Source organism: Nicotiana tabacum, chromosome 22, assembly GCF_000715075.1.
Source record: "Nicotiana tabacum cultivar K326 chromosome 22, ASM71507v2, whole genome shotgun sequence".
Taxonomy (NCBI): domain Eukaryota; kingdom Viridiplantae; phylum Streptophyta; class Magnoliopsida; order Solanales; family Solanaceae; genus Nicotiana; species Nicotiana tabacum.
In genome coordinates this window covers 209,935,419-209,958,988 of record NC_134101.1, presented here as the reverse complement: position 1 = coordinate 209,958,988, position 23,570 = coordinate 209,935,419, and the positions used below count along the sequence as shown (strand labels likewise).

General features: G+C 36.2%; 1 protein-coding gene and 1 long non-coding RNA gene across 2 annotated transcripts; both read left to right on the top strand.

Annotated features, from left to right (window-relative positions):
* Nucleotides 1–837: 837 nt before the first annotated feature.
* On the top strand, nt 838–12,101 carry LOC107819523 (RGS1-HXK1-interacting protein 1). Its single transcript, XM_016645639.2, has 8 exons — nt 838–1,215; nt 4,810–4,876; nt 5,713–5,790; nt 10,070–10,122; nt 10,266–10,402; nt 10,477–10,541; nt 11,351–11,409; nt 11,534–12,101. The coding sequence occupies exons 1-8, from the start codon at nt 1,015–1,017 to the stop codon at nt 11,621–11,623; spliced, it is 750 nt and encodes a 249-aa protein (XP_016501125.1). The 5' UTR covers nt 838–1,014; the 3' UTR covers nt 11,624–12,101.
* A 3,049-nt stretch (nt 12,102–15,150) lies between these two features.
* LOC142176444 (uncharacterized) lies at nt 15,151–17,459 on the top strand. The gene is made up of 2 exons (XR_012705066.1): nt 15,151–15,393; nt 16,620–17,459. It is a non-coding gene; the product is annotated as an uncharacterized LOC142176444 (long non-coding RNA).
* The last annotated feature ends 6,111 nt before the right edge of the window (nt 17,460–23,570 follow it).

Here is a 23,570-nt window from a genome sequence, read left to right as displayed (position 1 = left end):
ATCTCTCATTTCTACTTCATATTTCTTGATTACTAATTAGTATTGAACTAAATCACATATCTTTAAAACCACTAGTCAAATTTAATTGTTGCTCGTATTTTCGAGGTAAAAAAATTTCAAAATATTTATCTGAATATTAAGATGTGTATTAAAATTCAAATTTAAAAAACAAATGAGGGCTAAGCTTTTCCCTTCCTAAGTCATTAAAACATTAAAACCATTAACACTCTGTTTGGATCATTGTTCTCCATCGTTTTATAATGTATTGTATTGTATCGTATCGTATCGTTTTATGAATACAATATTTGGATAGATTGTATTGTTTGTTATTCTTAAATAATATTTTACTGTTTGGTTTGACTGTATCGTATTGTACTGTAACTGATAAGTTTACTAAAATACTCTCAATTATTTAAATATTAAATTTATCAAAAATTATGCATACAAATAATTTTAAAAAACAAAACAGAAAAGGCAAAATACCTTAAGAATGCAGAACAAAGGAGCGAGACAGAAGAAGGCAAAACAAAGGAGCATAGCTAATTAGAATCGAGTTAAAAGCAAATTAGGAGAAAATATAAAACAGAAGGCATTAAAACACATTTAACATTGGCGGCAGAAGTTTTGAAAAAAAAAAGTAGGTTATAGGTTGGAGATTTGGAGTTAAAATAGAAAAAAGGTAAAGGATAAAATAGAATTGTAGAGTAATAAGTTAGCGCATAATTGGAAAGAAAAATAGGAAATAATTCTACCACACAAAATCGATTGTTTTAAAAAAGAGACTTTTTATTATTTTCGAAACAATAAATTTAATAATACAATAGAACTAATTTTAAAGAAACAATCAAATAACAATACAACAGAATACAGCGGGGAACAACCATCCAAACAAGCTGTAAAAAGAAACTTGCAGTGTTAATCATTTTAATCTTTGGTGCTAATAAAACATTTGTCAATTAGTATTTCCCTTTGCGATTCCGTTTCGTGTATCCGTACTGCCGGAGTACGAGGAAGATGGGAGAAGAAGCCCCTCCTGCTGTTGACATCGATCCCTCATCATCATCGCTGCCTTTACCTTCGCAAAACAAAGAAAAAGCATGGCACTCTTACATCTCAGAGGATCTGCCTCGCACCGTACAAGAGTCTACTGACTCCGCCCTACGCTCTGCCCGTTCCATCCAATATACTTCCTCCACCCACCTCCGCACTCTTCAGGTTTTTGTACTAACCCTACCATTTTAAAATTTTTCATTCTAGCCCGGGTTTTCTAGTAATGGGATGAATATCATATCTGCTTTTTCTTTTTGGATTTGTTTGTGTTTACTGTATCTTCATTTGGGATCTCATATTCGTCCAGATATGAATATTTATAATGTTAAGGATTGCTGTATGTATCCCCTGTGGAGAAGCCGTGATTTTTATTAGGAGTTTCAAAATACAAAGAAGTAAATACGAGAAGAAGCCGATATAAACATTTAAAAGAATTTGACCTATCTACGTAGTGTCCTTTTCTGGCGAAGGGATTTCAATTGACTCCACTCGAACAAGGGTAGCTCCGCCCCTCTGTATCCCATTAATGGAAATGGTATGAGAAAAAAGACTTACAAGTGTAGAACCTAGATAAATTCAGCTCCAAATGTCAGTGTCTTCAAGGTTGTGAAAGATTATTTAATTTTGAGATCTTACAGGTCTGCAATAACCTTAATTTATAGTTCCTTTGCTGGAGTTGAGGGGATGATTATTGGTACTTGTCAATAAACTATTATTTTGCATGATTTTCTCGTGAGAGCTCTTCTAGGTATTCTGGTACTGGTCCATCAGGCAAATTAGTTGGGGCTGTGGGGGTACAATTGTGCAACTTTTCACTCGAAATTTCTCTTCCCCTTCTTAGCAAAGTTTTGCAAGTTTCCTCTCTTAGTTGTAGCACTAAAACTAATGTAGATAACTGATAAGGTAGAAGATAAATGGTTTAATTTGAAGGCGTATAGCTTCTCAAGGACCGTAATTTAGATTTATGTTGCTGGAGTTTGAAGGATTAAAATGGACTTACCGCATGCACAAAGTGCTCTCGTGCTAATACAGTGGTATTGGCAGAGTGGTTTTTTTTTAGTACACAGCTTTCCCTTTTCATTTCTGCAAAGAGGCTGTTTTGCACCTTGAACTTGTGAACTATAGGTCCCCAAAGAGATTCTACCATTATGTCAAGGCCTGTCCTCAAAGAAGTTTGAAGGGTTACCATTTTCTTGAGAGACCTCTTGTTGGGCGGGCTGAATTGCTATGGAATATTTCATTGGAGTTATGCAGTAGGAATGGAACAAATAAACCAGTGGGTTCTTCGCCGAACTATCACCATTAAGTTGGCTTGATATAAAAGGGAACTAATAATTCAGGAGAGGCTCATTTTAGATAGTTAACACGTCTCAAACTTGAAAACTGTGCAGTTTACCGTCAGAAAGAATGTATTGTGGATGATTGAAGAGGCCTTTATGAGCGGTTGTGTAGAAAAGCCAAAAACTCCCTATTACCCGAGTGAGGAAGAACGTGAAGTAATGTATTGAGCTTTTCAACATCAAGTTGCTAGGAAAGTTATCTCCTCTTCCTTTTCTTAAAGTTGCTTTAACATCTTCAGCCACCAACATGTGACAATGAGCTGATACCCAAAGCCATTATGACTCCCAAATCTTTAAATGTCAGGAAGGGAAAACTTGGGCTAACAAGCAAATGATTTACCCTTTCTCTGAAGTTCACCTCCTTATAAGTTTGACCCTAGGAAGCAATCTTGAAGTCCCCCAAAAGAAATTCTGTTACCAAATGCCAGCTACTTGCTTCCAACACGTTGCCTTACCAAGAAGAATGACTTGACCGGCTCGACCGTAACTACTAGTGGCTCTGTTCAGTAATTGGAAAAAATTAGTTATCCAGAGTAGAGCATTTATTATTATAACCATAGTGCTACATAAGGAACCTAAACAGAGTAACTGAATAAAACAATAAATGCATATAGGCTAACATGTTACTGAATAATTACGCAAGCTCGCTAATCTCATTAAAATAATTCAGGATTAGCGCTTGCATGTTTCAAGCTTTTCTTTGGCAGCCTGCGTGAACATTGAATCCACCACCCTTATGGGGCAGAATGTTGGCCAGTCAAGAATTTCCATATCCAGAAGATGAAAGTAGTAGAAATAAAGATGTTGAGATGGATGTGCGGGCACAGTAGGTTGGATAAGATTAATAATGAAGATATTCGGGTGAAGGTGGGCGTGGCCCCCATGGAAGACAAAATGAGCGAAGCGACGCTTAGATGGTTCGGGCATGTGCAAAGGAGAAGCCTAGATTTCTCGGTAAGGAGGTTTGAGCGGTTGGCTTTGGCGGGTATGAGAAGAGGTAGAGGGCAACCTAAAAAGTATTGGGAAGAGCTGATCCGGCAGGATATCGAGCGGTTTCAGCTTACCGATGAAATGACTCTTGATAGGAAAGTGTGGAGATCGAGTATTAGGGTTGAAAGTTGGTAGGTAGTTGAGCGTTTTTCTACTCCGTACTGGGTGTAAGGCTAGTCAAATAGTGTCTTGTCTTAAACTGCTAGTGGTTCATGTTGTGTTCATATTTTTTTTCCGCTCCGGTTTCCTAGTACCTTGTCATTGTTACTGGCTATTGATATTACTTTTTCCATCTATTTTTCTGGTTATTAGGTTGCTGGTACTATCTTTTTGGCCTCTGTTGCTGTTACTGTTCTATTATCTCTTTTCATCTTCTTGAGCAGAGGGTCTGTCGGAAACAACTTCTCTATCCCACCAGGGTAGGGGTAAGGTCTGCGTACATACTACATTTCCCAGAACTCACTTGTGGGATTATACTGGGTTGTTGTTTCTGAGCAAACTAAAGGGAAAAAAATGAGTTTACTCTTCAAGGATAGGAAAAAAAAAAGCTAAGAAAGAAATGGGAGTTGATGAAGTGGTTGATTTGCTCTTTCTATTGTTATATTTCCCATGGAAGGTTTTGCAAGTATTTAATGTGCCTGTTATAATGTCTCATATTTGTGCATGTACTATATGGTCTTGGGTAGTCTGCAAATCATGAATTAACTTTTGAGGTTGAAATTTCCCAAGGTCTATTTTCTTCACATTGTGTCAGAGCCAGATCTGTCCAAGTTCTTGTTTTTCCTAATAGGCTCCCATATTATATTGTCCACGCACAAGATGTTTTGAGGTGCTTTGGGGGGGGGGGGGTTGTGCAGGTGTTGGATATCCCATTCAATGTTATCAAAGGCCAAAAGTGAGAAAAAGTGCTGAAATCTGTTAAGGCTTTAAGCACAAAGTGCATATAAAGCATGTGCTTTGATGAAGAAATGATAAAAAATTGTGTGTATAAACAAATCAAAAAAATTATATGTAGTTCAAAAAATAATATGCACAAACAACAATTATTTAGACAAAAAATTACTCTTAGAAGAAATAATTCTCTTTCAACAACGTGCTCTTCAGGGCCGAGCCCGTGGAGATGAGGTACACAACTTAGTGTCAGCACTAAAGCAAAGCACCGCCTAAGCAAACGAAGCACACAATTGATTTTGCACCTACTTTTTCAGGGCTTAAATGCGCCTTTAAGTGAGCCTTTGACAACACCGCCCACATTGGTTTTGAGAATGTGTTGTCGTTTCCTTATATTGTCTTGGGCAATCGTCAACTCTTGAACTAGCTTTTGAGATTGTGTTAGGCCTAAAATCCGTTTTTTCCAGAGTTCTATCTAAATCTTTCCATGTTATCTTATCTTTTTTGGCATGTCTAATCTATAAGTAATGTTTTCCAGGATTTTATGCCAAAGATAAAAGCCCAGTATACAACATATGAAGAAGTTTTCTTCAGGAAAATTAAAGGTAACTTGCACTTGCCTTCTTATAGTTATATGGACTATTATGCTTCTATCCTCCTGAACGCCTTGTAAATAGAATGTCATTCATCATTTGTTGGTCAATGAGCTTATGTTGCATATTTTCAAAAACAAGTGAACCCTCATGGTTTGTAGATGCTACCAGTCTTGCACAAACTTGCCTTCTCATACATGTAATGTAAATGATTTCCTGCTATATTTGTATGAAGAGAAGTCAATCAATCATCCTTTTTCCATTTTGAGATGTTGCATGTCCTTTGCATTATGCTCTATGCTTTCTTCAATATCTATCGGGCAATGTCTCATTCCAGCAAGGAATCTTCATTGGCATGGCAGGGAGTCAGCATTGTAAATCTATAAGAAATTTTGAGATGAAGTCCGCTTTGCTTGATGAGGGGTCATTGAAATTTAAAAAAAATGTAGTTGATGCTTTAGGGAGAATCTTTACTGATGAACATGATAAAGTGCCTCTGCATGCTACCTTGGGAAGGAAAAAGCTGTTCAAGGAGCTGATTAGTATTTCAGTTTTCTTTGTTTTTTGTGTAAGCCTTAATTAGCCTTTAGATTTGGCTACTTCCTATTTTTCTTCCTTTACTGCAGTGCTTCTTTCAATGTACGCTTTACCCATCCGAGGGAATAAAAGGAATGTGTGAATTTCTTATCTCCTTTGTTCCTTCGTGTCCTTACTTCTTATTGTTGCACTTCAGAATTCGACTACACGATTGTGACTTTATTGATATTATAATAAGAATTTGATTTAGAGATTAACTTGGCAAATGGATTTTTCTCCTATAAATGCCTTACTTCAACCTATCCTTTCAGATGAGTTGGTAACTGCGAGAGAGCACCCTGCTATGGCTGGGGGAATTGGTATTGCTGCTGGCCTCCTCCTCATGCGAGGTATTAGATGTACTTATTTTATTTTAAATTTTCTCACCCATAATCTGCGGACAACTGATTAAGTATCACTTAGTCGTTTATCTCAAATTAATAGAGAGACTGGGGATAAAGGATATGTGTCTTTGATTTGCTTAGAGCCCATCTCTAATACACAGTGACAAAACTTTTGTGATTTTTTGAAATTTCAGGAAACAATGCATGATAGCTAGCATTTATGTTTTGTTTTCACTTTCTTTTTGCTATTTAATGTTGAGGTTTAGCGAATGTTTCGTTGTATGTAGATCGATGTAAGAGATCTAATTTGTATTCCTTCAGCTCGTAAGTGCAAACAGTTCACTTAAAAAGGTAGTAGTGCTTTGATAATGGTCGAACATTTCTTTTAGTAGTGCTTTGATAATGGTCGAACATTTCTTTTTGTACTTTGTTCATATTTGCTTTGCTTTCTTATCAGTATTCGCGTTATAATAAAGAAACAAATCAACTAAACTGGTCAGTCACCAAAGAAATGGCAGACAAGAAAACAAATCGAAGATTACACAACATAAGTGTCTCATTCTAATATAACATGATATAACAGAAAAATAATCCCAACATATGTATTTGCCTAAAGTGGGAGCAACTTCTTTTTCTTCTTTGCTTTAGGAGTTTGATGCATTGTGTTTTATCTCCTAGTTTGGGATTTTAGTTTTTAAATTATTGTTATTGCCTAAAATACACTATCTCCGCCTTTCAAAACTATATAATGCCCCAAAACTATAGAACTGGGGTTAGTACTGATTTTATATTTGTCAAAGCAATAATTTGATTGATGGTGCGAGTAAAAACCCGATGTACTGGTGACTTGCAAAATAATAGAGAATCTACACTAAAATATACTTCTCAAGTATTGGCTGCACCAAAAATTGACTAAAAGCAAAAGATTGCTAAATTGTACAAAACCTCTCATACCTTCTCTCCCTTTTTTTCTCACTCCACAATATCTACGTAAGTGCCAATGCCGTCTACCAGATTTTTATTGCTTACTTGGATTGTACCAATAAATGGTTTATGTTCTCACTTGAGGGCATGCACATGTATTACCTGCTGACATATGTTATCCTTCCTTTTGTCATGTTTTCACCGGTAAGGATAGGCCCCCTTGCTGCGAACCAAATGAAGAAGCACATCTTTTCTCAGAGCTCTAGCAATTCATACCGACGAATGGGGAAAAATGTGTCCACTCTCCTCAATAGCCTTTGTTGGAAGACACTAGCTAAAAGACACCTCTACATTACTTGATCCCTGTTGAAGAAAGCCAACATGAAGCTATCTGATCCCAGTGCTTTATCTCCCGCATGGCTTTTACCTCCTTTTCTGAAGCCCTCACCAACTGTTTATTCATCTTCCCCTTGTATGGCTAAAATCGAAACTCCGTAATGTTGGTCTCCATGCTCCCTTTCTCAAATAAAGATTGGTATTGAATCTTAAACTTGCCGCCTTAACCTCTTCTTCTCTCTCACACAACTATGCTTTAACTTTCATACTTTGTGAAATTACTTTTCCTACTAGCAAAAGATTTTCTGTAAAAAGAACTTGTCTCCAACAAATTTCCGAGGCTATAGCTTTCACCTCTTCCTTTCTCGTCCTACCCTCCTCTAATTCCCTTTCTCCCTGCAACTTCTCTAGCTCCCCCAGTTCATTTGTTAACTCCCTCATCTCAACCCTCAAAAACATCTCCATGTTTCATTACAACATGTACCGGGTAACTCTATCCACCAAGGCTTGAACAACTGGGAAGAAATCACCTAGTGTTTTTGCCTCGGTTTGAACTTGAGACCTCATGGTTCTCACCCCACTTCATTGAGGCACTAGGCCACACCCTTGGGTGCCCATCCTCCCCTATTTCTCCCTTTTCTCTCCTTTCGTCTAATCTAGTTCACCATTATGTGTTTTTCACTCGCTTCACTTTTTCCCCATTTGCTTCTTTGGCCACCTTCCGTTCCTTTCCTTCGCCACTACTAGCATCCATTCTACTTGCAAAATATTCGTTGTTAGCCCAGAATCCTATCCTCAAAATCGTCATATGAAACAAAGATGACCTTTCCAAATCCTAGGACAGTTTGATCCACCTATTTCATGTCCCCTTCTGAAATAACCAATTATCGGTTCTCCTCCCCTTTCTCATCTCGTTCTCCCCCGTTCACCTCCATCCTCTCCCATTTCTCCCACTTTTCTCCTTTCATCTCGTGCACCACTATGTGCTTTTTACTCGCTTCACTTTTTCCCCATTTTCCTCCTTGCTCGCCTTCCGTCCCTTTCCTTTGCCACTATTAGCTTCCCTTGTACTTGCACAATATCTGTTGGCAACCCCATAATTCTTTCCTCAAAATCCTTGTAGGAAACCCCTACGAGTTTCCTGAATCCGAGGATATCATGTCCCATTCTGACATAACCAATTACTTATTCTCCTTCCCTTTATCACCTCTTTCTCCCCCGTTCAAACCCATCATCTCCTTTTTTCCCTCTTCTGTCCTTTTGTCTTGTGCACCACACATTATATTTCAGTTCCCCCCCCCCCCCCCCCAAAAAAAATAATTCTCTTCCATGCCCACTTTGCTTCCCTCTCCTTTGCCACTACTAGCTTCCCTTTTAGTTGCACAATATCCGCTGGCAACTCCATAATCTTATCCTCAAAATCCTTGTGGGAAACCACTAGGAGTTTCCCGAATCCCAGTACAATTTGATCCACCGACTCCATCTCCCCTCCTTAAATAACCAATTAGTGGTTCTCCTACTCTTTCTCACCTCCTTCTTCTCCATTCACCTCCATCCTGTCCCATTTCCCTCGTCTCTCCTTTTATCTCATGGACTACGATGTGCTTTTACTCGCTTCACTTTTCTCACCGTTCTCCTCCTTGCCCACCTTCCTCTCTCAGTCTCTGTACTTCGCCACTACTAGCTTCCATTGTACTTGCACAATATCCGTTGGCAACCACATAATCCTATCCTCGTAGGAAACCCCTATGAGTTCCCAAATCCCAGGATATTTTGATCCACCCGCTCCGTGTGCCCTTCTTATATAACCAATTACTGGTTCTCCTCCCCTTTCTCACGTCCTTCTCCCATACTTCCCACCGTTTCTACTGATAATCACCATATGGAACTCTTCCTCAGCTTGTAGACCTTCTGGATCTTCTGATACGGCTACGGTTGCCCAATCTGTAATATGTTTTGAAATCAGGTTATGGTCAAGCAAGGGAAGGAATGCTGGGGGTGCCCTTGCCCTTTCTGCTTTTAGGCCCCACCCCCCCTGACTTCTCTTTCTTCTTCGTAGAACAAATAGGTCCAACGTCTGGATATTTTAAATAATTGGAAAGGAACTAGGATTGCTCAGGATGTTTGGATATTTTAAATCAAGAGTTGTGCCCATTGGTGTTATACTAGTGTTAATATCCTAAGCCAATGTATGGATATTTTGTTTCTGTGCTTCATAGGCGTGAACAGTGACATGCTAGATCTGCTTAAATCTCTATTTAACATGATGTTCTCCTCTTCGTCCTGCTCTGTCCCCATGGTCATTTATCCAGAATTGGATATGTAACTCTGAATTTGCTTCGCTTACTTTTTTTGGCATACAAAATTTACTTTGATAAAAAGAGAATTCGATTAGTGGGGTCCATCTTTTGCTGTTTGCTTTGTCCCTTGTCATGCTTGTTTCCAGGCACAACCTCTTATAGCCACGTCCATTGATTACAAATCGTTCTGTAATGCAACTTCAGTCCAGAAAGGGATCACATTGTGGTCCCTTCCCGGGAAAAAAAAGTGAAGTCACGAAAATTCCCTTGCAGCATCGATACTACCCCAAACTTGGCCATCTGCTTTAACTAAGTTATCTCTTGTTAAAACAATTTGAGGATCATGTCAATAAGGAGGTGAATGTTGGATGGTTTAAGCCTGGTTTCTTTAAATGAGTTTGCCCTTGAAATAGTGCCTGGTTTCTGTAAATGAGTTTGCCCTTGAAATAATGCCTGGTTTCTTTGAAGGAGTTTGCCCTTGAAATAATATTTGATTTATCATCAAGCGAGATGGATTCTTGTTATTAGGAGTTGCCAATTTTGAGAAATAAAGAGATCAGTTTAGGATCCATAGACAAGCATGTGCATTTCTAAGTCTTTTGTTTTGTTTTGTTTTCCTCCAAAGATGCTTATTCCTTAGTTGCATTAGTTAAAATGATGGCACACTGTTTGGTAACTAATATCAAGCTATCCTCCGCGCTGAGCTAAATGACCTCTTCCCGCAGGACCTAGAAGATTTCTGTTTCGTCAAACACTTGGCCGTCTCCAGAGTGAAGAGGTAGTCTGCTAAACATATTTGAGTTAATTATGCCTTTTGTGCTAAACTTTTCATTTGAAACTCTGGCCAAGCAGCTACATGATTCTGTCCTTCGTATATGTCATTCTTTTCAATTTGATTAAGGCAGTAACTCAACTTTTCAGGCTAAGTTTAGTAAAGCTGAGAAGAATGTGAAAGAGTTGAGCCTGTCTGTTGACTTAATGAAAAAAGAGAGTAAAAAGCTGCTTGAAAGAGCGGCTCTCGCTGAAAAGGATATGAAACGTGGCCTGTCTGACCTCATGTATGTCTTTTCTGTATTTTCGTTTTGTATCGTTATTTCTGTAGCTTCTGCATTTGATTTTTCAAATTTTTTAGGGATGCTGGAAATCAGATCCAAAGTATTGGAAAAACTGTATACAAAGTTGAAGCTCAAGCTGCTGGTTAGTGTACCCTATTTTCCTTATTATTTTACGAATAAGTGCTTTTGCTCATTTCCTCTGTTACCTTCTGTTTCTCATTGTTTGCTACATAAGTTTGCAATCGACGTAAAACCTTTCTCTTGAATGGAGCTATGGTTTAGCAACCAAGTTATTTCCTCTAAATTTACAGAAGATTTGCAGATGGTGCAGAATGAAAAGCATTCTAGTCTTAGACTTACCATCCAAGTACATGAAAGCATGAGTTTTTGGATAAAACTAGGTATTGCTTTGCTAAATGAATTAACTTTTATCTTACCAAATTATGGCTCCCGTATTGTTTGCACTTGTCTGGGTTTGCTTAAAGAAAGTACCTGATTTTGGGTGAACTGCAAAGGAAAATAAATAAAAGGTGCTTATTGGAGGCAGATGTAAGGACATGTTAGAGTAGTGAATAAATCTATTGGTTTGCTTTAACTGATTAAACAGCTGATTGCTCTGCATGTTATCTGCATAGTGATGCAGCTGATTTAGATTGTTGTTGTATTTTGAAAAGATACGTTTTATTAATGCAACTCCTGTCCTTGTATCAAAAGACTTGAAAGAAAAGGAAAATCAAGTCCATACCTTGTTTCATTTGGTTTTCTATGTAAAGAAACGGTTCCTTTTAACCAATGATTTTTTGTTTCGTTTGTATTTCGTGGTGTAAAGAATTGTATAGGAAGTTGGATGGATTTTCTGGAAACTTCATTTCCGAAATCCATGTAAAGCTGACAAAATCTTTGCTGGTGCCAATGAAAAACTTAATGCAACTTCTTTTTTTCAACTGATAGATTTGATGGATGTGCTGCGGGAAATTCCGGGTAGAGAGGCTTTAAAGCTACGAGCAGAGGTGAGTTCCCTTGGCAAACTGATAGTCGTCTTCAATTTTGCACTTGTTTCATCAATTTCTACTATCTAGTTTTGATTTATATCTGCGTTGAAAGTCCTCATCCTTATCTGAGTATGTCACTCAGGTTGCTTCTATGGCATCGCATCTGCGTCAACAAAGGACTGCAATTGACAAAAGGATTGTCAAGGTTTCTGAACTCGGTGTTCCTATATGAGGAGATCGCCAATTTGGAGAGAAATGCTTCAAGTCCGTTTGCACGGATGAGTATTGAATATTGAGGAGGGCTTATATCATATGGATGAACAGTTCATCTGCCCCTCCCCCCTAAGGTGTGATGGGGAAGTGGGGTTAGAGCTTTTTACATTTGATTGGTCCCCCAAAAGAGTGTGCAATTTATGGAAATCTTACTAGTCAGGAAATCTGTAGCAATAAGCTTTCTGCATCATTTGGTGGATGCACTGTCTCGTTCTGGAATTCGATATATTCATCTTTTTATACTTCATAGCTTGATTAGCTAAATTTCTAAGAGCAAGCCCATTGCAGTTCGACAAGATTTCTTGGGTTGTAATAGTTTTTCGGTGAAAGGCCAAAATTGCCCATGTATTATTCGTACAGGGACACTTTTACCCTCTGTTAATAGTTGGGCATTTTTTTTGCCCCTGCTATTATAAAACTGGCAAATATTTGCCCTATGATTTGCGAAAGGTTCAATTTTATCCCTTTTCACTAACTGATCCATTAAAAAAATAAAAATGAAAATGAATGAGGTCCAAAATTGTTCTTCAAGTTTGCAAAATGTTTACTTTTGCCCTCAATAAAATAATTTGGCATATATATTTTTCCTTTTCACTAAGGGATTCATTTTGAATCTCAATTTGTGCATATTAAAACTATAAAATGATACTTGACAATTAATTGAACCTCCCTTATATGCCACCTCTTTCCCTCCCCACTTTACCTTGGATTTAGTAAAAAAAATTAATTTCAAAAAATTAACCATCAAATAGATGTACCCATAATGCAAAATATATTAAAATCCATGAACTAGAAGCAAATGATTGAAAGAAAGAAATTAGGAACTAAAAGTACAGGCAAAAAATCTAATACAGTTATAAAAAATTCATTTGACACAACGGGTTTCAAGCGAAAAATTCTTAACATTCTCAATTCAAAAATTAAAAATATTTAAAAATGGAAGAACTAAACACACGTCAAAGAAAAATTAAAGTAAATATAACAACAACAAAACTATAAGTAAAATGTCTGATTTTCTAAAACTAATAAGCACACTATTAGTTAGAGCATATTCATATTTATGTTTATTTGGGGGTTAGTCAAACCTAAATGGGAGAGGGAGGGGGATGAGAAGTATTATTTTGTGGTTTTAATATGCACAAATTGAGATTTAAAATAGATACCATAGCGGAAAAGGGCAATATTAGCCAAATTATTTTATTAAGAGCAAAAATTATAATAAATGTTTCGTAAGTTTGAGGGGTAAGTTTGGACATTTTCCATATTTTTTAGTGGCTCTATTAGTGAAAAAGGACAAAAGTGACCTTTGGCAAATCATAGGGGCAAATATGTGCCAATTTTGTAACGACAGGGGCAAAAAATAACCCAACTATTAATGGAGGACAAAAATGTCCTAAGGGGATAGTAGCAATTTTGGCTCTTTTTCACAATTTTTTTAATTGACAATCAAGATGTAGACATGGTGACCATGGATGAAATATGAGCAATTCTAAGTAGACGTTTGGATATAATTTTTTTGGGAGGATCGCATTTAAATAAAATTCAAAAATTAAAAGGTATTTGTAATTATCCATTTCAAAATCAAATTCAGACATGTGGGACTGAAGTTAAAAATAGCGTGTCTAAACTTTCAACTTCAGTTATTCGAGTCTGGTATTGAGAGCTGACCAAGCTCAACTTCAGGTAACCTTTGTGCTGAAGTTAAATTTTAAAGTATGAAACTGCAACTTCTGATTTGAAGTTGGGCTTAGCCAGCTGCTAGCTTCAGACCTTCGGACTTGGAAAAACTTCCCAATCCAAAGGTCTAAACTCGAGAACCAGACAATCCTAACTTCAGACCCCATTATGTCTAATATTGTTATTTATTTTTACTTCTGTAAAATATAATTGATTTCTCTTTTCTGTTTCTGTTTACATGTTTGAGGTATGTAATTGTTAGGGATACGCTGACCTTATCCGTGTTAGGAATATATTAGATATGCCCTAGATTTAATCTCATGTTTGATGATTTGAACATATTTTCATGAATGTTATTTCATATAAAATATATATGGCATTTGATATTCTTTTATCATTATTATTAATTGCTTGATTAATTTGATAAGGCCCTTGATTAAATTTGAGACTTGTCATCGTGATTGAGATCATGATAATGAGAGTGAAGTTTCTTATAATTTAATCTAAATTTTGTTCTTGATCATAGGATTATTAATTTGGACACTAATAATCCGGTTAGATCAATATCTATGTGATTGTCTTTATGGGATAAAGATTAGTTGATCTCTTTAACTAAATCACATAGATAGATGATGCATATAGAGATATGATCATTGACCGACTCATTGGATAATTCCTAATGGTTAGAATTACCATAAACTGTCAATGGGATATTCTCAGGAAGAATGTGATGTAAGAGCTTCCTTTGACCTGATATCATCATAGTAATTGACAAGTTATTTATTGTACTTTGATGCTAGACACATATGGCCCTACGACGATAGTTGAAAGGATATTGGGTATGATTAAATACTTGAAGAATTAGTGATTGATCAAGATGGAATCTATCAACTCTTGGTAATGAGTTTAAGCTCCATGTTGTCATGAATTATAACCAACCAAATTAAGACTTTGGTCAGGGCGTTTGAATGAAAGAAGAAAAGAGTTTCTTAGGTTATTCAATGGTCGATTATATATGATATGAACATATAGTGGGTCGCCTATTAGGATTTGACAGTCAAACCATATCCTAGGGTGACCCAGAGCTATAAGGACAGAAGGAATTAATACACTATTGTTCTACGGGTTCATGAGAGTAAATTATATACTTCATGTTATCCGGTCGTTAAAGAGTGTTGCTAGACGCCACCCTTGATTAGCATATTGATGTGATCAATTTACTACTGGCTTAGTATTGAACCTATGGGGCCGCACACTAACGAGTGTTCTAATCTTTGCTGAGGGGATTAATTACTTTGTTATTTAAAAATTAAATTAAAGAATTTAATTAGTCAAATAAATTAATTTATTATTCCAAATGAAATATTATTATATCCTTTGCTAGCACAGATGGCATAATTAATATTGTAAACAAATTGAAGCTTTCTATTTAGAATAGAAAATAGAATTGTATCTCTTGATTATAATATATATGTAATATATATTAATATTGATTTATATATAGGTTGTATTATATATTAACAATTTATTCTTGTAATCCAATTTTGAATTGGATCAATTAATTCAATGTGAAAGTCCAAATTGGACTAACGTGAATTGAAATTTTAGCTAGTTGTCGTATACCCACTTGGAATGGGATTCAAAGTTTTTTACAAATGAAAAAGGTTGCATAGTTCCAACGTTTGGAATGGACTTTACGAAGGAAAAATCAACGTTTGTGACTTTTCCTTACCTACCTGTTTGAAAAGTATTACAAAGGTGATACATATATGCACATATATATATCACGGTGAAAACATAAACTAAGCTGTGAAAAAGAAAAAAAGGTTTGGCAGAGCTACAAAAATAAAAGAAAGCAATATTCATTTCAAGGAAAATACTATACTTACAGTAAGACTGAAGTTTTTGAAAAACTTAGCACTGTATTTTTCATTCAATTTGTTTACGGGTTTCATTGATCAAAGAGTTGATAGCAAGGATTGGTCTCGGTGTGGATATGCATAGGGTCTTCGCACTATCGAAGAAATTTTGAAACAAGATTCTCTTCACCAGGTATGTCTTAGATCCGATCTTTGATATGTAAATATATTTACACGAAAAGTTCTACTGAGGATTATTATTATCTTCCGCTGCATGTTATGAACACCTCTATGCAATCCAACAGTGGTATCAGAGCCTTGGTTTCTCGTGTCTAAATTTATTTACGAAATATTTTAAGATTATATTTGAAAAGTTCAAACCATAATACATGTGTCTTGTGCAATAGACAAATTGTTTGAATACATGGATTAACATTATTTCATTATGAATAAAATATGTATTCATATAAGTTAAACTACTGAGATTATTCGTAACTTGAATTTGAAATTTAGTATAAGATACGACTGTAATCTATAATAGGATATCAGATTATGCAGTTATCTTAATTGTTATTAGTTTATGAGGTATTAACTAATATTAATTTTCTGGCATGAATTATTTTATGTGATATATATGATATATAAGATAAACATGTTAGAAGTATGTTGAATTTCGTTTTTATGTCACGTGCTTGTTCGATATATGATTTTGAATTATTTATTACATGTGATGTAAATTAATTTAAGACGAAGCATGTAGACAACTTAAAAAAAAATCATGTTTTATAAAAGATTAGATCATTTTGTTATTAAAAGATGTTTTAGTAACAATTCCCTCTTGCTAAAAAAAATTTTTGAATTCTTACTAATAAAATATAAGATATTTTATTGTAAAGCTATCCATCAACAATAAATAATTTTATTTACTTCTTGTTTAGAAGGAGCGGCCTGACAACTAGGAGACTTATAGTTCGAGAATATGTTAAAATTATTTATTGCATCAGATGCATGGATTGAAAAAATTATTTAATTTTACACTAGACACCTGGACTACCCAGGGAGTATAAAATTTAATAAGTTCTTTGCTATCATGATGGTTGAACTCAACTATGCTAATAGGATCGACCTGACTACCAGGGGACTAATTGATAGAGATATTTAAGGAAATTGTATGGGGATACAATTGGTAAGTATACCTACCTTTAAAATATATGTGAGAAACGACTTGACTTCCAAGTGGCTCATACATATTGTTGAAAGATTCCTTTACTCCACTAATAGAAATAAAGATTTCTTAAACTATAATGAGGGTGAATAGTTTGGAATAATTAGTGAAAATATCATTTAGATAAAAGTCCATGTCTTTATGATATGTTTAAATATGTTCTTATAATATTGTCTTTTCTTTTCTAATTTTAGATTTCTCAATATGTCTGTTATATCACTACGTGGAATACTTGAGACCAACAAGTTGGTAGGACCAAACTTCGATGATTGGTACAGAAATTTGAGAATTGTTCTCATGCATGAAAAAATTATTGATGTGATCGATAAGCCTGCCAAGGAAGTCCCAGATGAAATAATGATGATGCCACCAAGATTTATCAGAAATACTTGGAAGAATGTCTTACTACCAAATGCGTCATTCTCGGTTCTATGAGTTTTGAGCTCCAGAGGAAACATCAGGATATGGATCCAACTGCAATCATTGAACATCTTAAGAAGATATTTGGTACACAAAGCAGGACAGTAAGATACCAGCTATCTAAAGCTTTATTTGGATCCAAATTGACTGGAAACTCTCCAGTTGGACCCTATGCCAATTGTATGATTGATCTTATTGAAGAGATTGAGAAGTTGGGGTGCAAATTGGGTAAAGAGCTTTCTCAAGATTTGATCTTGGAATCACTCTCTGAATCCTTTTCACAATTTGTTATTAATTTTAATATGCATAAAATGGATTGTGTTCTTCATGAGATGCTTAACATGCTTATTGATTATGAGAATCAACTTGCATCTGAGAAGAAGAGAGAAATTGTCATGTTGGTTGGAAACTCTTCTAAGAAGAAGGATAAGGGTAAAAATAAACCCAAGAAGAAACCTACTGCGCCTAAGGGTGGTGTGACCAAACCCAAAGGCAAGACATGCAAAACTAACAAATCTGATGCTGAATGTTTTCATTGTAAGAAGATAGGACATTGGAAAAGAAACTGCCCGGAGTATCTTGCAACTCTAAATGATAAGAAACAAGGTAAGACTCAATTTAAAATGTTTTCAAAGTTTCTTTAGTTACTTCTGATGTTTCATTGTGGGTATTAGATAGTGGCTGTGGTTATAACATCTGCAACATGTTGCATGGGTTCCAAATAAGTATAAGGTTGAATAAAGGAGAAATTAATCTACAAGTTAAAAATGGTGCAAAAATTGCGGCCATAGCTGTAGGGTCAATTTCTTTAATAATGCCTACGGGCAAAGTACTTATGTTGGATGATTGTTATTACGTACCTAAATTTGTTTCGAATATAATTGTCATGCCCCAAAAAATGAGGGGCGCGACCAGCGCTCGACCGGGTAGCCCCCAGCCAAGCGGACCTGGGTGCCTTTCCTATTCCACGTGATACCCTACGTTTCCATTACCCATTAACCAAGTGAAATAGTCATTTATAAATTTAAACACATTCTTACGAGATTTACATAACATACATAGTTACTTAGCGTGGTTTACAAGTTATACTGCCCAAAATACATAAGTACATAACCCACATTTCCTGTCTACGGAGCCTCTAAGGATACAAAAGGGTGATACAATACTTGCCAGTAACAAGGCTCCGGCTATACCTTACATAAATGCCAGAATAAAACCCCGGAAGAAAAGCGGCATAAGCCACACAGGGCCCCGAAAGGAAAGGGGCTCACCAATTCAGCTAACGGGAAGTGGAGGAGTGCTACTGTCGGTGGGCTGGAGTACCTGCTATAGAACCACCTACAATCATAATACGAATGTAGCGCCCCCGGCAGAAGGGACGTCAGTACATTTGAATTGTACTGGTATGTATGAACAAACTTTACCCCAAGTAAAATCAAAAAATACACAGGTAACAAACAGTAATAGAATCAACAATTAAATGCACATGAAAGGAACAACCAAAGCCAAACAAGTTTCACAATCTCTCCTTTTCCCTTTTTCAACATTATGTCATCACATCAACGATTTCACAACTTTCACATATTTTTATTTCAATAGTGATTTCGATCACTTTTCCACCCTTATTACCTCGGCCACCCTTATTACCTCGGCCACCCTTATCACCACAACCCACACCTTATTTCTTCGTGTTGTGGCGCGCAACCCGATCCCACCGGACAATCATATTTCACACAACAACAACAACAACAATTCACAAAGAGTGTTCATAAACATCAATACCAATTCCAACATATACAATAACCCGTACACAATTCAAGTCACAACGATAATTGCCCACAACAAGTCACGTATGATATTGCCACAGTTGTTTCAATTGTATCAATTACGATTTCTTTCCATCGTTTGTTCCACAGCTCTTACCACGTAACACATTCATACCCACACGCACTTGTGTTATTGCCATTTTACTCACACCACTATAACGGAAAACTTAACCAACAACATTCAAGGCACATTAATCACAAGAATTTCACAAATAGTCCACATAAGTAACACATACCAATTACTCGTACACCAACAAGGTGACTTTACAAATGTTAAAGTTAGCAATACATACCTGGAGTCGAATTCCCTTTTTAACTTCTACTTTCAATTCACCAACAGCCTAGTACCGTCAATCTAGTTCACAAGTTAACACATATAACTTAGAATTGAAGTTCACAAACTCAACCCGAACTTACTTAGGTTATCAACCCCTCTTTTGCAAATCTTTACTTCTACCCAATTCCTCTTACTAGATTCTAGGTCTTAAAGGACATGCATGTGTATTTCAACTTCCATTTTCAAGAATCAACGCATGAGAATTCCCCTTTTTGTTTAAATCTGAAACAAATGAAAAAGGGTTGGGGATTTTACCTGCAAGAACGGAGATGAAGACAATTACTTGAAATTCCCCGGCCCGAGTGACTTTGAAAAATCAAATTGATGGAGATAAGACTTTCTCTCTCAAGAATCCTCTCTTCCCTCTCTCTAGTTTTGTTCAGAAAATAGGTTAAAATGAGGGGTTGGGGTGTTTTATTGAAGAAGGGATCGGGTATAAAACTTAGAAAATTGGAGCCCCGAGTCAGGTCTGCGATCGCAGAGTGGAAATGCGGTCCGTAGAATGGACCGCAAAAGTGCTCCCAACATCTGAGTACACTGCCTGGGTATGCGGCAGAAATGTGGTCCGCATACCCATTCTGCGGTCGCATAATGCACCGCAGAACTGCCCCTCTCAAAAATCCCAAGGGAAATATGCGACGACTATGCGGTCCGCATATCGGTTATGCGATCGCATATCGGACCGCATATTTAACCTTAAATTCAACCAACATACTGACTCACTTTGCGGCGATTATGCGGTCCGCATACCTGATATGCGACCGCATTCTAGACCGCAGAATTGCATTTCCTGGGAAAACAGTATTTCTTGACTTTTTATAGCATAGATCAGTACAAAAAGGGTCCGAACTACCAGGTTTTGAGTACAAGTTTTTCACGGGGCCTTACAATAATTTCAGCTTCTATGTTAGATAAACGTGGTTTTCACATAAATATAGGCAATTGTATTTTCTCTATTTATTACGACGATAATTTATATGTGAATGGCTATCTCCAACATGATGTTTATGTCTTACCTAATGTGAATGCTAATTCAATTATGCATGTTTCAAGTCTTAAGAGAAAAAGAGATGATCAAGTAAATCATACATACCTTTGGCATTGTAGGCTTGGTCATATTGGCGAGAAAAGAATTAACAAGTTGTACAAGGAAGGATACCTTGACAAATATGATTTTGAATCATATCCAACTTGTGAATCTTGTCTCAAAGGAAAATTGATCAAATCTCCATTTACTGGAAGTGGAGAAAAAGCTACTGAATTAATGGGACTAATTCATACAGATGTTTGTGGGCCCATGAAAATTCAAGCTAGAGGTGGATATTCTTACTTCATCACTTTCACTGATGATATGTCAAGATATAGATTTGTGTATCTTATGAAACACAAATCTGAATCTTTTGAAATGTTCAAAAGGTTCCGTAGTGAAGTTGAGAAACAGACGGGTAAAAGTATCAAGGTACTAAGGTCTGATAGTGGTGGAGAATATCTTAGTGAAGATTTTACTAAGTATCTCAAAGAGAATGGAATTCTCTCACAGTGGACACCTCCAGGAACACCACAATATAATGGTGTGTCTGAAAGGAGAAATCGAACCTTATTAGATATGGTGAGATCTATGATGGGGTTCACTGATCTTCTAATAAATTTATGGGGATATACTTTGGAAGTAGCAACATACTTACTAAATAAAATTCTCACTAAGTCAGTCTCTACAACACCATATGAGATATGGAAAGGATGTAAGTCTAACCTTAAACATATTAAAGTTTGGGGTTGTCCAGCTTATGTTAAGAGAATGCAATTTGATAAACTTGACTCAAGATCTGATAAGTGTAGGTTCGTTGGGTATCCCTAAGAAATAATGAGATATTATTTCTATCACCCCTATGACCATAAAGTGTTTGTGGATAGATGAACAACCTTTTTGGAAAGAGAATTTCTTTTTGAAGGAAATTATAGTGGAGAAATAGAACTTGATGAAGTTTAAGAAACTAATGAATCAACAAATAAAGATCAAGAGACCCAAGTTGAAGAACCTTTATTGGATATTTTGAAGTTACCAAGGAAGTTTTCATCTTCAATGATTGAAGTTCAAAAACTAAATGTAGTTGAAGAACAGGTTAATGAACCAGTTCCAAACCAAATTGAACAACAATTAAATCCAGCACAAGGTGAACAAGTTGTACAAGTACCTCTTAGAAGGTCTACCCGAGAACGTCATGTAGCAACTAGATTAAATCTAATGGTACAGGATGATGTATCAAGTAAGGTTGATCATAATGATGATGACCATAAGACCTTTGAAGAGGCTATATAAAGTTCTGACTATGAGAGATGACAAAAGGCCATGGAATCCGAAATAGAATCCATGAAGGAAAATAAAGTATGGACTTTAGTTGAACCTTCAAAGGACCTATAGGGTGTAAATGGGGTTTTAAGAAAAAGATTGGAGCAGAAGGTGGAGACCTACAAAGCTCGTCTTGTTTCCAAGGGATATCGTCAAAAGGAAGGCATCGACTATGACGAGACTTTCTCTTCAGTGGCAATTCTCAAATCAATTTGAATTCTACTTGCTATAACGGCATACTATGATCCTGAAATATGGCAAATAGATGTGAAAACAGCTTTCCTTAATGGTGAGCTAGAAGAGGATGTGTATATGACACAACCTGAAGGTTTCACATCTCCGTCTGATAATAAAATTTGCAAGCTACAAAGATCTATTTATGGACTAAAGCAAGCTTCTCAGAGTTGGAATATTCGTTTTAAGAAGAAAATTGAAAAGTTCAATTTTGTTAGATGCGAAGAAGAACCTTGTGTGTACAAAAAGGTTAGTGAGAACACAATTATATTCTTAGTATTATATGTTGATGATATATTGCTCATAGGGAATGATATACCGGCACTGCAAAGTACCAAAATTTGGCTATCTGAACAGTTCTCCATGAAAGACTTGGGAGAAGCAGCTTATATATTGGGAATAAAAATCTATAGAGATAGATCGAGGAAGCTGCTTGGACTTTCCTAGTCTTTGTAAATTGATACCATTTTGAAAAGGTATAACATAGATAATTCCAAAATAGGGTATCTACCGATAGACACTGGAATTACTTTCAGTAGGGAGGATTGTCCTAAAACACCTGAAGAGCGAGAACGCATGAGTAGGGTTCCATACGCTAGTGCAGTGGGAGCTATCATGTATACCATGACATGTACACATCCCGATGTGGCTTATGCACTAGGAGTGACTAGCCGATATCAGGCAAATCCTGGTGAGGAACATTGGAAGGTGGTCAAGACCATTCTTAAGTACTTAAGAAGGACTAAAGACCAATTCCTCATTTATGGAGATTCTGAGTTGAAACTTGAAGGTTATACTAATGCAAGTTTCCCTTCAGATAGAGATGATAACAAATCTATTTCTGGTTATGTATTCACCCTAACTGGTGGTTCAGTGAGTTGGAAAAGTTCCAAACAAGCTACAGTAGCTGATTTAGTGACTGAAGCAGAATATATAGCAGCTAGTGAAGAAGCTAATGAAGCTATATGGGTGAAAATGTTCTTAACTGAACTTGGTGTGGTTCCTTCAATAGAGGGTGCAGTTCTATTATTGTGTGATAATACTTGAGCCATTGCTCAAGCAAAAGAACCAAGATCACATCAAAAAATCCAAATGCGTTCTGCGAAGGTATCACTTAACAAGAGAAATCATTGAACGTGGCGACGTCGAGATTCAAAAGGTTGATGGAAAGGAAAATGCTGCAAACCCATTCACTACAGCTCTTGGAGCAAAGGAGTTTGACAAGCACAAGTGGAAATTGGGAATGAAGTACAAGAGTGATTGGCTCTAGTGCAAGTGGGAGATTGTTAGGGATATATTAGATATGCCTTAGATCCAATCTCATGTTTGATGATTTGAACATATTTTTCATGAATGTTATTTCATATAAAATATATATGGCGTTTGATATTCTTTTATTATTATTATCAATTGCTTAATTAATTTGATAAGGTCCTTGATTAAATTTGAGACTTGTCATCGTGATTGAGATCATGATAATGAGAGTGAAGTTTCTTATAATTTAATCTAAATTTTGTTCTTGATCATAAGATTATTAATTTGGACACTAATAATCCGGTTAGATCAATATCTATGTGATTGTCTTTATGGGATAAAGATGAGTTGATCTCATTAACTAAATCACATAAATAGATGATGCATATAGAGATATGATCATTGACCGACTCATTGGATAATTCCTAATGGTTAAAATTACCATAAACTGTCAATGGGATATTCTCAGGAAGAATGTAATGTATGAGCTTCCTTTGACCTGATATCATCATAGTAATTGACAAGTTATTTATTGTACTTTGACGCTAGACACATATGGCCCTACGACGATAGTTGAAAGGATATTGGGTATGATTAAATACTTGAAGAATTAGTGATTGATCAAGATGGAATCTGTCAACTCTTGGTAATGAGTTTAAGCTCCATGCTGTCATGAATTATAACCAACCAAATTAAGACCTTGGTCAGGGCGATTGAATGAAAG

Bases quoted from the DNA above. Each gene is read 5' to 3' on its own strand.
- LOC107819523 (XM_016645639.2), top strand. From the start codon at position 1,015: ATGGGAGAAGAAGCCCCTCCTGCTGTTGACATCGATCCCTCATCATCA. The intron at 5,791-10,069 runs GTATTAGATGTA...CTCTTCCCGCAG, and splicing joins TGGCCTCCTCCTCATGCGAG to GACCTAGAAGATTTCTGTTT. The intron at 11,410-11,533 runs GTGAGTTCCCTT...TATGTCACTCAG, and splicing joins CTTTAAAGCTACGAGCAGAG to GTTGCTTCTATGGCATCGCA.